Consider the following 12,921-nt stretch of genomic DNA (forward strand, 5'->3'; position numbering starts at 1 on the left):
CACAGACTGCAAGTACGTTTTTTTATATTTAAAGAATTTGCCACTTACGATTCAAACGCTTTTTTTGGGCAGTGTAGAGTAGCACTTGTTGTTTGTCATTTCTCCGATCACAAATGCAGACATGGTTTTATGTTTACGTGGCGCGATGCAACGCAACGCGTAAAAAGACAGTATAAGTCATTATAATCCGTAATTATGTCCCCACTGGATGCAACAAATGCCTCGTTTATAATGGGTTTTAATGTTTTTGTCTCGTCGCTCCGGCCGGGACAAGGCATCACAATATGGCAAGGGGCGTAACATTTCTGTCACATGCTTGAGGTATTCGGCCAATCACAACGCACTGGATAGCTGGCCAATCAGAGCACACCTCGCTTTTCAGACCGATGAGCTTTGTAAAAATCGACACGTTTGAGAAAGGCGGGGCATAGAGGAGAAACAATAATGTACAGTATGTGGAAAATAATGTGTTTTTTTAACCTTAAACCGCATAAACACAATTCATTACACCAAATACACAAAATAATGTTCTTTTTAGCAGCATCATATGACCCCTTTAATTTCAGCGAAAGAAGACAGACTTGACCATGCCAGAAACACACATGGAGCTACTGTTGCAACAGCCATTGATATGGGGTTATTTTGTAAGGAATACAGATTTAATTGTCCAGAGCTCTCCAACAATCAGATATGTTTTGGACCAGCCAACAATATTATAAGGTAAGATGTAGGGATGTAATGATTAACCGCGAGCCCGTCGAAAATCGATTCAAATATGTGAGGATTCAAATCGGTTGAGATGCCAAACAAATCGCGATACAACTAGAGTAGGAGTTTATATGAATGTATCTCTGAGGAGAACAGACTGTCTTTAGAAAAGTTTACGTGGTATTTTCTTTTCATCTTGCCTCTGAACAATGCATATTAGTGTTCATAAGTGCAGCGCTGCTTTGTTTACAGCGATAACCCAGGAAACGCTGTATTATTGCTGTTCATAAGCGCCACCTGCTGTCAGAGAGTGAATCTGCATCTCATTCAGTTCGTCTGCTGTTTCGTTCAGATATGTTTTTATGTAGTATAGTTTTTCAAAACTAAAGTCAGACCATTCTGTTTTTGCTTCAAATTTCGAAATTATACAGTCTAATTTAGATTAAAAACTACTCGCGCTGCATCTTTTTTTGGATCATGATTAAAATCCAGTGGTTGCCTCTAATTTATTTGTGTAACTTGTTTGATTTGGGGTTTGTTTTAAAATTTCAATTTAGTTTTGTTATATTTTAATTTTACAAAAAAGCGTGCAGCAATAGCCTAATAAAATGACACCTTTTCATTTACTGTATAATGTCTTCAACCTCATTATGATAAAAAAAAAAAGAAGAGAAAATCGAATCGTGAAATCAAAACCGTGAATCGAATCGTGAGTTGAGTGAATAGTTACAACTCTAGTAAGCTGAAAACAACAGCAACATGAGAATATTCACCATTACTGCATCAACTTTACCAAAAGTGTTTTCAAAGGGAGGTGTTGTGTATCCATTGTTCTCTGTCATGCAACCTGATTCCACCGATATCATGTTTTAAAGACCAAAAGAAAGACTAAAAGGTGGAATTGCTAATGGTGGGCACATGCTAAAAGGCCATTTTCTGTGTCAGTACGAACCAATAAGTCAGTGTTTGTCAAGCAAAGCCATGCTAAATTTGAACCTGTCCGGCATCAGTTATTTCCTGTGAGGTCGGCGGGATAGGAAGGAGGTGGGTACGAGTCATCTGGTTCAATCTGCAGGCGGAAAGCCTAGAGCGACCGCAGTCTAAAGCAGCTACTGGGACGGCAAGCCCTGACCACGCAATAACCTCTCTGAAGGCCAACGGAGCTCTGCAGCTGTTCAGAAAACAAGCATAGGGCACGTCGTCTAGAGAGCACGATGATCAGGATGGGATTTCAGCCAGGGGATGTTTATAAAAAAAAAAAAAACCCAAAGGCGGCGAAGTGTGTCAGGGGACGTGAGATTAGGGAGATCAGCTGTGTCAAAACCGCTGTCAGCAGTCTCTCACCACAAACAGGCAGCGTGTGAGGGTGTGGGAGTTTCAGAAATCTGCCCCCAGCTGATCATCCCAGCCTAACCCCGGGGTTGTCAACGTCTTGTGTTGCTCACAAAAGGGGCGAGGACATTAGACTGTCTCTGGCACGCAGTCAACCGCCCAGAGAGAGCTGAATATGAACACATAGCCGCAGCAGATGATCCACACGTGCCTGCCAGGTTAAAGCCTTTCATTAACAGCGGCTTCTGTGAACGGGAATGAGAAGACATGGGTCACTGGGTTTTTTCCGCCCCTCCTGCTCAGCGTCCAGTCAGAGAGCTCTCGGTAAACCAATCCCACCCAAACACAGCTTATCTAATCTCCTACTGCAGAGAGCAGTTATTCGGACTTCCCCTACAAGTCATCCAAAACTTTTCTGTGAGGGCCACAGGTCCTTTTGCAAAAAGGAACATATATCATGGCAGTTTGGGAAATCTGAAAGGAAATTTAGGTTGAGTAACACAACCCGAGCCGTTACGACATCCTGTAGCGTACTGGACTTTTAATAACACGCAAAGTAACACTAAACGCGATTGTTAGCTGCAAATCTGTCAGGCAACACCTCTGACACCCCTTTTTCAGATCTGTTAGACAACACCTACAATTCGTTCGTCGTGTCCTGGAGAAGTACTAGCTACACTTTTAAAAATAAAGGTTCTTTATTAGCATCCATGGTTCCATTAAGAACCTTTAACATCAACGGTAGGGGGTGTAACGATATACAAATGCCACGGATCGGTTCACAACACAGATTTGGAGCCATGGTTTGGTTCGGTTCTGTTTGCTGTGGGAGTAGGGTTCATGGCATGGCACCAGCAATGCAAAAGAACACTAGATTCACTTTTAACTTAATAATAATAATAATAATAATAGCTATCTGCTAGTTCATGTTAATTAATGTATTGAGAAATGAGACTTAAAAATGTTTTGCTTTATAAAGGGTTACCAACAAATCTATTGCCTTAAAATTAAAATAAAATAAAATGCCTAAATAATGCAAACAATATTTGATACTAAAATGTAAATACTTGCAGTTCCACAAAAGGCTGCGAGTGGCTGCACAAGCAAACTTGACTGTACTAGTCATGAAGATATAACTTTGTGGACGCATTCTTTCCATTACAATGCACTGAAACATGGCATATTCTTTTACAGTTGTTTTCTCATTATAATTTTATGTAGCCTATATGACAGATTAGTTATGCAGATGTTGCCCTTAATGGTACCTTCCTTTGCAAAGTGATTCAAGCAATTCAAAACCATCATGGTCTTATGTGTTTGAAGTGTCTTAGCAGGGGGCAGGGTAGGCCAAGAGAGTACCGTGGTACGTACCGTGAGTGGTGTATCACGGTTTTTTGGTTCGGATTGAATATCGTTACACCCCTAATCAACGGAACCTTTTGATTGCACAAAAGGTTCTTTATAGTGGGAATAAAATTCTTTAGATTATTAAAATGTCCTTTACACCATTCTTTTAAGAACTATTCACTGTAAGGTTCTTTGGGGAATCCAAAATGGTTCTTCTAAGGCATCACTGTGAAAACCCCCTTTTGGAACATTTATTTTTATGAGTACATTAGTTCGAGGTTTTTTTTTTTTTTTTAGGGTGAAGGAGCTGGCTAGCACTAAAACAATTCCCTTAATTCCCATATCCAACCATAACACAGTCATGTGTTGCAAAACATCCAGACAAGCTAATGTTTTTCTCTGGCTAACGCCCAAAGGGTACAACATACCACTCATAGCTAAAGCCTGGCTCCTGCACCACCCCTTAGTTCTAGAAGCAGAGCGTACAATTAGTACACATTGGCTAGAAAATCACATTCTGTTAGACCTTGTAACCAGGGCTATTCCAGAACAAAGTTTAGGGTTTATAGCACCAGCCAAACCATTTTTTATTGGAAGCTAAGCATTCCTGAGGTCACAGCAAAACAGATTCCCATCAGAGGGTTTAGGTCAGGGTTCCTCGAATCTTGCCCTGGAGGGCCAATGCGCTGCAGAGTTTAGCTCCAACCCTGATCAAACTCACCTACCTGTGATTTTGTAATGATCCTGAAGACATTGATTAGCATGCTCAGGTGTGTTTGATTAGGGTTAGAGCTAAACTCTGCAGGAAAGTGGATCTTGTGGGCCAGATTTGAGGATCCCTGGTTTAGGTTATGAGAACGGTTGAAATGTGAAGCTAAAACAAGAGGACACAGCAGTTTATAACAAAGTGCAGTAATATACAGCAACATCAAAACATACTGAAGCAAGCAAAATGTTTACAATGAGTAACTGAATCAGTTTTTGGAACTGATTCACTAAAGAAATAAAAACTATCTGGCTTAAAATATAAATAAAAAAATAACTAAATTACTTGTTCTTAGAAATACAAGTTTAAGAACAGTAGAATGTATGTGTGTTTGTGTGTATATATGGTTTTATTTTAACTTGTACTAAAATCACTGCAACTGAAATAAAATAACTATATAGACATTTAAAAAATTAAAACAGAAAATATAAAAATAAAAATTTAAACAAAATATTAATAAAGCTATAACAGCATCAATTATATAGTAAAAGAACAATTGATTCTAGGAATGCATCGATCCGATACTCAGTATCGGCTCCGATACTAGCATTTTTTTGCCAGATCGGGTATCGGTCAGACGAGACCGATCCAAATCCGATATAGTGAGTATACTATTCTGTGTTATTGTTAAGCCCCACGAAAGGCACAAAAACATTATAAAGCACCATAACGTTTTCGTGCACTGTATTTCAAGTGTTCTGAAGCCGTTCCATAGTTTAATGTTTAATAGATTAATATTTAAGACGCAAGTTCACGTAAACTCTTCTCTCCGCTGCAGCTGTCTGTCATCCTCCATTCAGCATTCAAACTGCGTGTCGCGTTTGATTACCACAGTCAAGACGATGAAACTCTCTTCAAGAGCGCACAATAACTGAGATTTAAAACTGTTAAAATAAAAGGCTCAATAAAATATCGCACAGATATAATACACTATGCAGCAATATCTCTTCCCTTTTTTATGCGGAGTAGGGCTGTCAAAATGGCTGAAAAACTAAATTTGAATTTTATTCGAATGTAAAATGCATAATTTCAGTTAGGGTGAAGAAAAGCTTTTGGCTTCTCTCCTGAGGCCACAAGAGGGTGCATCATTCAGAGCATAAGATAACATGACTATCTGCGAAAAAAAGTGCATAATGTTTAAAATAATGTTTATAAACCAATTATAATTAAGTTGCTTAAGCAACTATAAACAAAACAGTATCATGCATGTATGCATAGTTTGATACAAAGGGCGGAAAGCCAATCACAGAGTACATTTTTCATTTAAAAACATGAGATGCAGTGGGATGGGGAAAAACCCACCATAAAATCGCGATATATGTTTTTTTCAAAGTTTTTTTCATAAGTTAAAGGAACACTCCACTATTTTTGCAAATAGGCTCATTTTCCAACTCCGCTAGAGTTAAACAGTGGAGTTTTACCGTTTTCGAATCCATTCAGCCGATCTCCGGGTCTGGCGGTACATTGATGTTCTCTTTTTCCGCTATATTTTTAATGAACAACGCAGCTGTGCTGCATCTAGTGGCTTCAACTGGATAGGCTAACAAAAATATTATAATGCAACGACACTTACATCGTCATCGCATCTCGTCACTCGTGCGCCGCTGATAAGGCTGCCTCCTTAACGCACACCTAAAATTCGGATTGTGGATTTTTATTTTAAATTCGACGAATATTCGAAATTCAAATTTTTTTTTGACAGCCCTAATGCGGAGCGCTGCGCGCTGTGCTAGAGATATTCAGCCAAGAATTACAACTAACTAAAAAATAATTTAAAAAAAAATTTCTGACGGACTAATATGACAAACACTATATGACAAACACTGTTAACCATACATTTGTACATTCTCTAAAATGCATATTTTGGTTACACAGTTCATTTAAAAGCCTCTGGTGTGTAAAAATAGTAAATACCATTATGTCCTCCTGTTTTTTTTACAGTAATAGAAGTTATAGGAGTATTAAATAGTTAAAGAAATCATTTTGAACAAAATTCATTCTAATGCTCATTATATTAGCATTAGCCGCACTTATGCTAACGATTAACTACGTATACGCTAACGGCGATGTTTATTTCAATCCGAAATTCAAATTAAAATATGGAATAATATTCATAACAGAAGCTCTAAATATAAAAAATGTAATTGAAACTTACCTGCTTGAGCGGGGTGTTTTGTTAGTTTGATGCGTTTCCTCCTCTTGAGGTCGCCACTGCTTTTATGAAGAGGTTGCCAGGTTTTCACAACAAAACCCGCCCAATCGCGTTTCGAGGGGGTTCCCCGTTAAAAATCCCGTTCCGAGGATAAAATACGCATGTTTTGGCGGGGTTCCCCTGGTAAAATTCGCATTCCAGGGGCTAAATATCACGTTAATGGGGTCATTTTTCAACCCGCGGACATGAAAAACAACATTTAACACAACAGTGTTAAAGTAGCCCAATTCCGCGGGAAAACCGCGGACTTGGCAACACTGGAAGAGGATAGCTTTCGGATAGCGCATCAAGAACCGGGTCGGCCGGGTACTCGGTACCACCGGTACTTAAAAAACCTGGTACCGTAACGTTTTCATTTTTTTAGTACCGACTTGGTACCGAAATACCGGGTCTTTTGACAACACTACCTACACTTATTAACTTTTATTTGTTTCCCACTAAATAATGTTGTTTCACTAAATGTTTAGTTTAGTTTAATGTTTTTATAAAATTATTGTGCACACATGATTTTCCTAGAATAACTTTTGCTGCTGAATTATCCACTAACCTAGTTTTATAATAGTATTTTTTGTCATATTTTATGATTATATATTTTTTCATTTGTTATTTTTCATTAAAATTAAGTTGTCTATATTTAGCAGATTGTGTTTAGCACACAAAAGAGTGATGATCAGGTCAACCCACAAAAGTACAGAAATTCTACATTGATTTAAAAAAAAAAAAAAGAAAAAAAAAACTGCACTGGTATCGGATCGGATCGGAATTGGCCGGAATTTACTCAGAATTTTTGGTATCGGATCGGTTCTGAAAAAATGGTATCGTTGCATCCCTAATTGATTCAGGTAGACCAACCGATAATGTTGCCAGGTAAACAAATCAAGTTCTTTAAAAAAAAAACAAGCTTTTTTTTTTTTTTTCAAGCTCTTCAGAGACGGAAGTGTTGTTTGCATGGAGCGTTATGAGGCAGAGGCACCAGAGCAATAAACAAAGCCTTTTCAACGCTGCATCATTTCAGCTCCCGCCGGAAATGCTAAGAAACGCAGACAGTCTGCCCGGCTTCAATGGAATCAATGTGCATTAGACAGAGCTGAATATAATCCTCTATAAAGGCCTGATGATCTCAGGAAGCAACAGCATGAACAGCTATATTATTAGGTATTGATTTGGTTTAGATGTTCTTGAGAAGACTGAGTTAAGGAATGAAGCTACATTAAAGGCTTCTAACTGCTTAAAGTCTAATGATGTGGCTGAGAATCTGTAGTTGTTTTTTTTACTCTGTCCTGATTCCGGGGCAATTTTAACATGGTGTTAAACAGAGAGTGCTGCACTCTGATTGGTAGTTGAAAGCAAATTCAAATGAATCAATTTTCAATAAGAGAATGTGTAACGAACCCTGTTTGTAGAATTTTCCAAATCCACTTAACTTTGTGGAATTCTGTAGGCACAGATTCAGTGTGTTCTTTTAGTTTACGCCTAAAGACAAAAACAGCCTTTCATGCGAAGGTTTTCAGTAGGACTGGATCTAAAAGTGACTAAGGTGATATGAGACTCTGCAATCACTCACATAAACTCTTGATGCCATAAGCCCTGAAGTTTGGGAAGCAAGCCAGGAGCTTCTACAGATGAAATGGGAACCTTATACCAGATGGCATGTAAAACAGACTCCAGGTTCTAAGGAAGGTATAAGGCTTCACACCTGTAACATACCCGGTCCCAATTCAAAATGTCGAACAGCAATGGTAAGCGGTTACAGGAAGGGGCGTGTGATCAGGTTTCATCCTCAAGTGGATGATATACAGACCACGACATATCAAGATGATCTGACAAATGGATCAAAGCGCACAAACTGATTCCAGGCTCTTAAAACACAGCTGGCAACGACCACACATAAACCTTGTCGGTCTGATTTCAATTTCGATTTGCCGCTGACCTAATTGCAACCAGCAATGGACAATTTGCATGACGCATCACTATGTGCACACAGCAAAATTGATCCTACATGCATCTTGGTGTATTGAGTTTGAAACAACGATCAAGCCATTCTAGACAGAACTACCTTCAAAAGTCTCTAGGGATGCAAATTGTATCAGTACCTTCGTGGTTACTGGCTCATTTTAGAGATGTTTTAAATTATAATGGCCGATACTGGATCTTTAATTACCTTTGACATCATTCAGCATTCACTAAATTAAAAAAATATAATAATAATAATAATAATAATAATAATAATTTATTGACTGTTAAAATGGTTAAAATGTAATCTTTGGCAAAAATCCATTATTCGTATTGTAAATTATGATATCCTAAATGGCCTTGTAACATTTAAAACAAGCCTTTATTTTTAGCTATAATTTAAACAAAAATAAATTAATAAAGAAAAAAACTAAATTAAGTAGGGCTGTCGCGATTCGTCGATTTTATTCGACTATTCGATTTTTAAAATCCCCGACTTCATTTTGCTCACGTCGACTAACTGGCAAAATACCGGATTTCACGCATTTCACGGACGAGAATCCATAAAACACATTTTTTCCCAAGGTTGCATGATATATTAAACCCATTTAAAAATCATAATTAAGCATAATTGTGAATTCACAAATGCTACGATTTAATTACACAGTAGTTCCACAGGAACTGTTATCATTTACATGTGTGGTGCATCTCAAACTCCATCTCTGCATGCTGTTGTGAGTTTGGGTTTATTATAATGTTCATCTGGGAACGCAACGTGCACCGTTTCATACAGATTTGTAAGGTAAATAATTTATAAATCTACTTTATAAATAAAACTCAGGAGAATACATCGCGGTTTCAAAATAAAAGCTCAAACCCTCACTCTGAGTTTACACATTTTGATGTCCACATATTCTTTTAATTACAGTGGCTATAGCATTTCTGTCCTAAAGAAATGGCAAAATATTAAAGATTAAGTGGACATTTGAATTAAATGGTGCTTGGACATTAAACAAGTATTAGATCGCACAACAATGTGTAAAAATAATCAGGCCGTTGGCACCCTCTGCAGGCCTTTGTTGTAATGCGTAATGTACAGTGGTGTGAAAAAGTGTTGGCCCCCTTCCTGATTTCTTATTTTTTTGCATGTTTGTCACACTTGAATGTTTCAGCTCATCAAACTAATTTAAATATTAGTCAAAGATAACAAGTAAACACAACATGCAGTTTTTAAATGAAGGTTTTTATTATTAAGGGAAAACAATAGGGCTGGGTATCGATTCAGATGTTCCGATTCGATTCGATTTCGATTTTCAATCTCTCAATTCGATTCGATTTCGATTCGATTTGACTATATGAATGAATATAGATTTAATACAAATCCTATATTTATACTATTATATATGTATTTTAAGCAATTTTAAAGGCTATTGTTCACTTACATAATTTTTTATTATCACAAAAAAATTAATTATAATTATAGGAAGCATCTCCAATTAATTGATTTTATGTAAGTTTTTTTTTTTTTTTCAGAAATACTGCACATTTACATTTTTCTCCTAAATAAATTCTGGTAAATAACATTTCTGGTAAATACTCCTTTAAAAAGTGTTTTTTTTTTTCATTATAATTTTAATATTAGTAGACTATAACACGTGGATATGTTGTCATTCTTACACTATAATACTAAACTTTGATTTCAGTGATTTGGACTGAGATGGACACTTGCTTCTTGCACTATGTTGCACTTTACTTTTACTTTAAAAAAAGGATTTCATAGAAATTTGGATTTCATTTGGTTTAATAAAATATAGTTTAATAAAATATTCTTAAGTGAAATTGTTGATTTTTTGTGGGAAATTAATCGTTAAGATGAATCGATAAATTAGTCGATAGATTAATCAAAATAAAAATAGTCGTTAGTGGCAGCCCTAAAATTAATATTGGTGCATCTCCCCAAAAAGAAAATGAGAAAAAGATATTAGGATTAAAAAAAAAAAGAAAAGAAAAGAAAAAACAAAGTGATGCTATTGGCAGCGCTTGTCATGTGGCTATGCTAAAGTCAGTCATGTTAAAGGGTCAAGATCAGACCATCAAGCTCTCTAAAAGTGACTACACAACCTGAATGAACACCCAGGATGAAAACACGGTGTCTCTATTCATGACGGACACATCAGGGTTTAGTAACTTCCATCTGGTCGGAGGTCAAAGAGCATTTCGAAACCTAGTAAACAAAGCCTGACCGAACCCACTAACGCTGTGAGGAGTTTGCAATGCATGAATGCTGCATCAAAGGGCCTGGGATACACAAACAACTAGATGTGTGCTCTCTTTCCAAGTGCACCATACCACTGAACCCTTCAGGTTGCTCATTAGTCCAGGAATCTGGCCAATTAGATCTTCTTCATCTGAAGCAAGAGCAAGTCCGCTCCAAATGGGGGCCAGGCATTCACGCGATCTAAAACACACCGACAGAAAGCAGATGTTCATACTTACGGCCACTCCTCAGGCCACAGATGAACATGGGTCTCGGTCAAGATTTATTATACATAGGGATGCATGAAGACCATAGACTTAGGGGAAAAATAATCACAACTGCAGATGCTAGTGATGATATATTGGCCCACTTATGCTTTTAGATGCTGTGCAGGCGGTTGCACTTAGTTGTGCATTATTTGCGAACCATTAGTCTTGTTTACTGTGAGGCTTCAAGCAAGCTAAGTGGGAAAACGTGCAAAAAAAAGTGATGGCATAAGAATAAATGGTTGACATTGGGCAAAGTCAAAGTCTCAATTTTGAAAGCACTTTAGCTGAATGATTCACTCCACATCTTCCTAAAGCAAAAACAGATTTATTAAAGCAGAGGAGAGGCCAGTGTGTAAGGACTTTAAACTGTATGAAAAAAAAAAGAAAAACAGAAGTGTTGCATAATGCTTTTTATGGGCTGGTGGCAAAACCTGTCATTTGGTTTCAGTGGGTGTGCCTGCACAGATATGATAGTGCCTGCATTTTAAAATAAGGCCAATGTCTTTCACACTTCTCTAGGTATGAAATAAACTGCTAAAATGCACAATACAGGATATGAAAAACCACGAAAACGGCTAAAATTAGGCACAGCTACCGTTTTGTTTATCTTGAGGACAAAAAAAACTGAAGGCAGCAAATCCGGGAAAAACAAGTTGACATTTTCAGGCAGCACCAAAAATGTTCCCTTTGCACATAAAAACAAGCAACAAATTATCTTTCCAAAATTATGCAAATTCAGCAAAGCCGAGGACCCAGAAACCGCATGGAGGGACTCTCTCACCTGCCCAACTTTAGGGTTTATAATGCAGGAATCTGAGTACAGACCGCTGGTTATTTGAACAGCACACACAATCCATTGAGGCCAGCCAGACTTGGGTCCCGTCACTCGGCCTTCTGTTAAATGCAAGCGGATTGTTATGCAACTGCCCTGTGTATATCGGTTTTCCTGGGTTTTAACAGTGTTTCCTATGTTCTGATACCATTATCCTTCTGGTGGTTAAACTGCCTGTTTCAAAACCCAGAGCTAAATGGGGAAACCTGGAGCTGATCTGAGCACAATCAATTTTGCAAAACTACAAATTTATTCCTGTCACTTAAAGTGACTTCATCAACTGTACTGGGTCTCTTAAAAGCAATCTCCCACAATCTGTGAGAGAAATTAATTTAGACATGGAAAGTAGGGCTGGGTATCGATTCAGATGATTCGCAAGCTCTCGATTCAATTCTTAATTTTTTGATTACATTCAGTGAATATAGTTTTAATACAAATGCTATTGATATTTAAAAAAAATTAACAGTAAACATCAGTAGGGCTGTAGCTATCGATTATTTTAGTAATAGAGTATTCTACAGATTATTCCATCGATTGAGTAATCGGATAAGTAGCTTTTTTTTTTATTAAAGAGCAATACTAAATATACAAGAGATAATAAGATAGATCTCTTAAAATAAACAACTAATTTGTTTTCTTTTTAGAAAAATTAACATTTTTATTGCTGAAATTGCATACATTAATAACCGTGAAAACTAAACCCATTTAATTGCCAAATTACATTCAAAATGCAAATACAAATATATCAATAAAAAAATAAAATGTATAAATAAGTAAAAGTACAAAAATCAATTTCACATTACTTTAAAAAAGGTAAACAGTACAAACTAAAACTAAGGCATAAATCAAAATAATAGTAATGAAAATAATGATAATACCAAAACATTGCATTTATGTCGTGCAACTTAACTTTCAAGTTTCAGCCTAACTAAAGCTCAAGCATGACGTAAGCCTTTACTGTCTTCTTGGAAGGCTTTGTGGCTTTTGTGAGAGGCAAAAATCAGTGGGCAGGAAGGTAACCTGGAACAAGAACAAGAGTCCAAACACAATTTCTAAACACTTTTCTGCAACATGAAATTAGTTATTTGGAGAATAAACCCTCTTAAATGTCCCTATTCGTACTGGTGTGTGTGTGTCCGTAAAATTTGTTTTCGATATCCTTCATATTCTGTGTGCGGGTCAATTCACAGCAGTGATAGAAATTAATCTGTTCCAATAAGTTTAAATTGATTTTTACATTTTATG

General features: G+C 37.0%; 1 protein-coding gene across 1 annotated transcript in view; it reads right to left on the reverse strand.

The window, feature by feature from the left end:
- Nucleotides 1-10,667: 10,667 nt before the first annotated feature.
- Nucleotides 10,668-12,921, reverse strand: part of LOC107674941 (homeodomain-interacting protein kinase 3-like) — a gene marked incomplete at its 3' end in the record, with an annotated part of 17,535 nt that continues 15,281 nt past the window's right edge. Inside the window, exon 3 of the mRNA XM_016469103.1 lies at nt 10,668-10,776. Within this exon, the coding sequence (XP_016324589.1) occupies nt 10,668-10,776 (109 nt within the window). The remainder of the gene's footprint in view (nt 10,777-12,921) is intronic.

The sequence above is a fragment of the Sinocyclocheilus anshuiensis genome, unplaced genomic scaffold, assembly GCF_001515605.1.
Source record: "Sinocyclocheilus anshuiensis isolate Anshui unplaced genomic scaffold, SAMN03320099.WGS_v1.1 scaffold1065, whole genome shotgun sequence".
Taxonomy (NCBI): Eukaryota; Metazoa; Chordata; class Actinopteri; order Cypriniformes; family Cyprinidae; genus Sinocyclocheilus; species Sinocyclocheilus anshuiensis.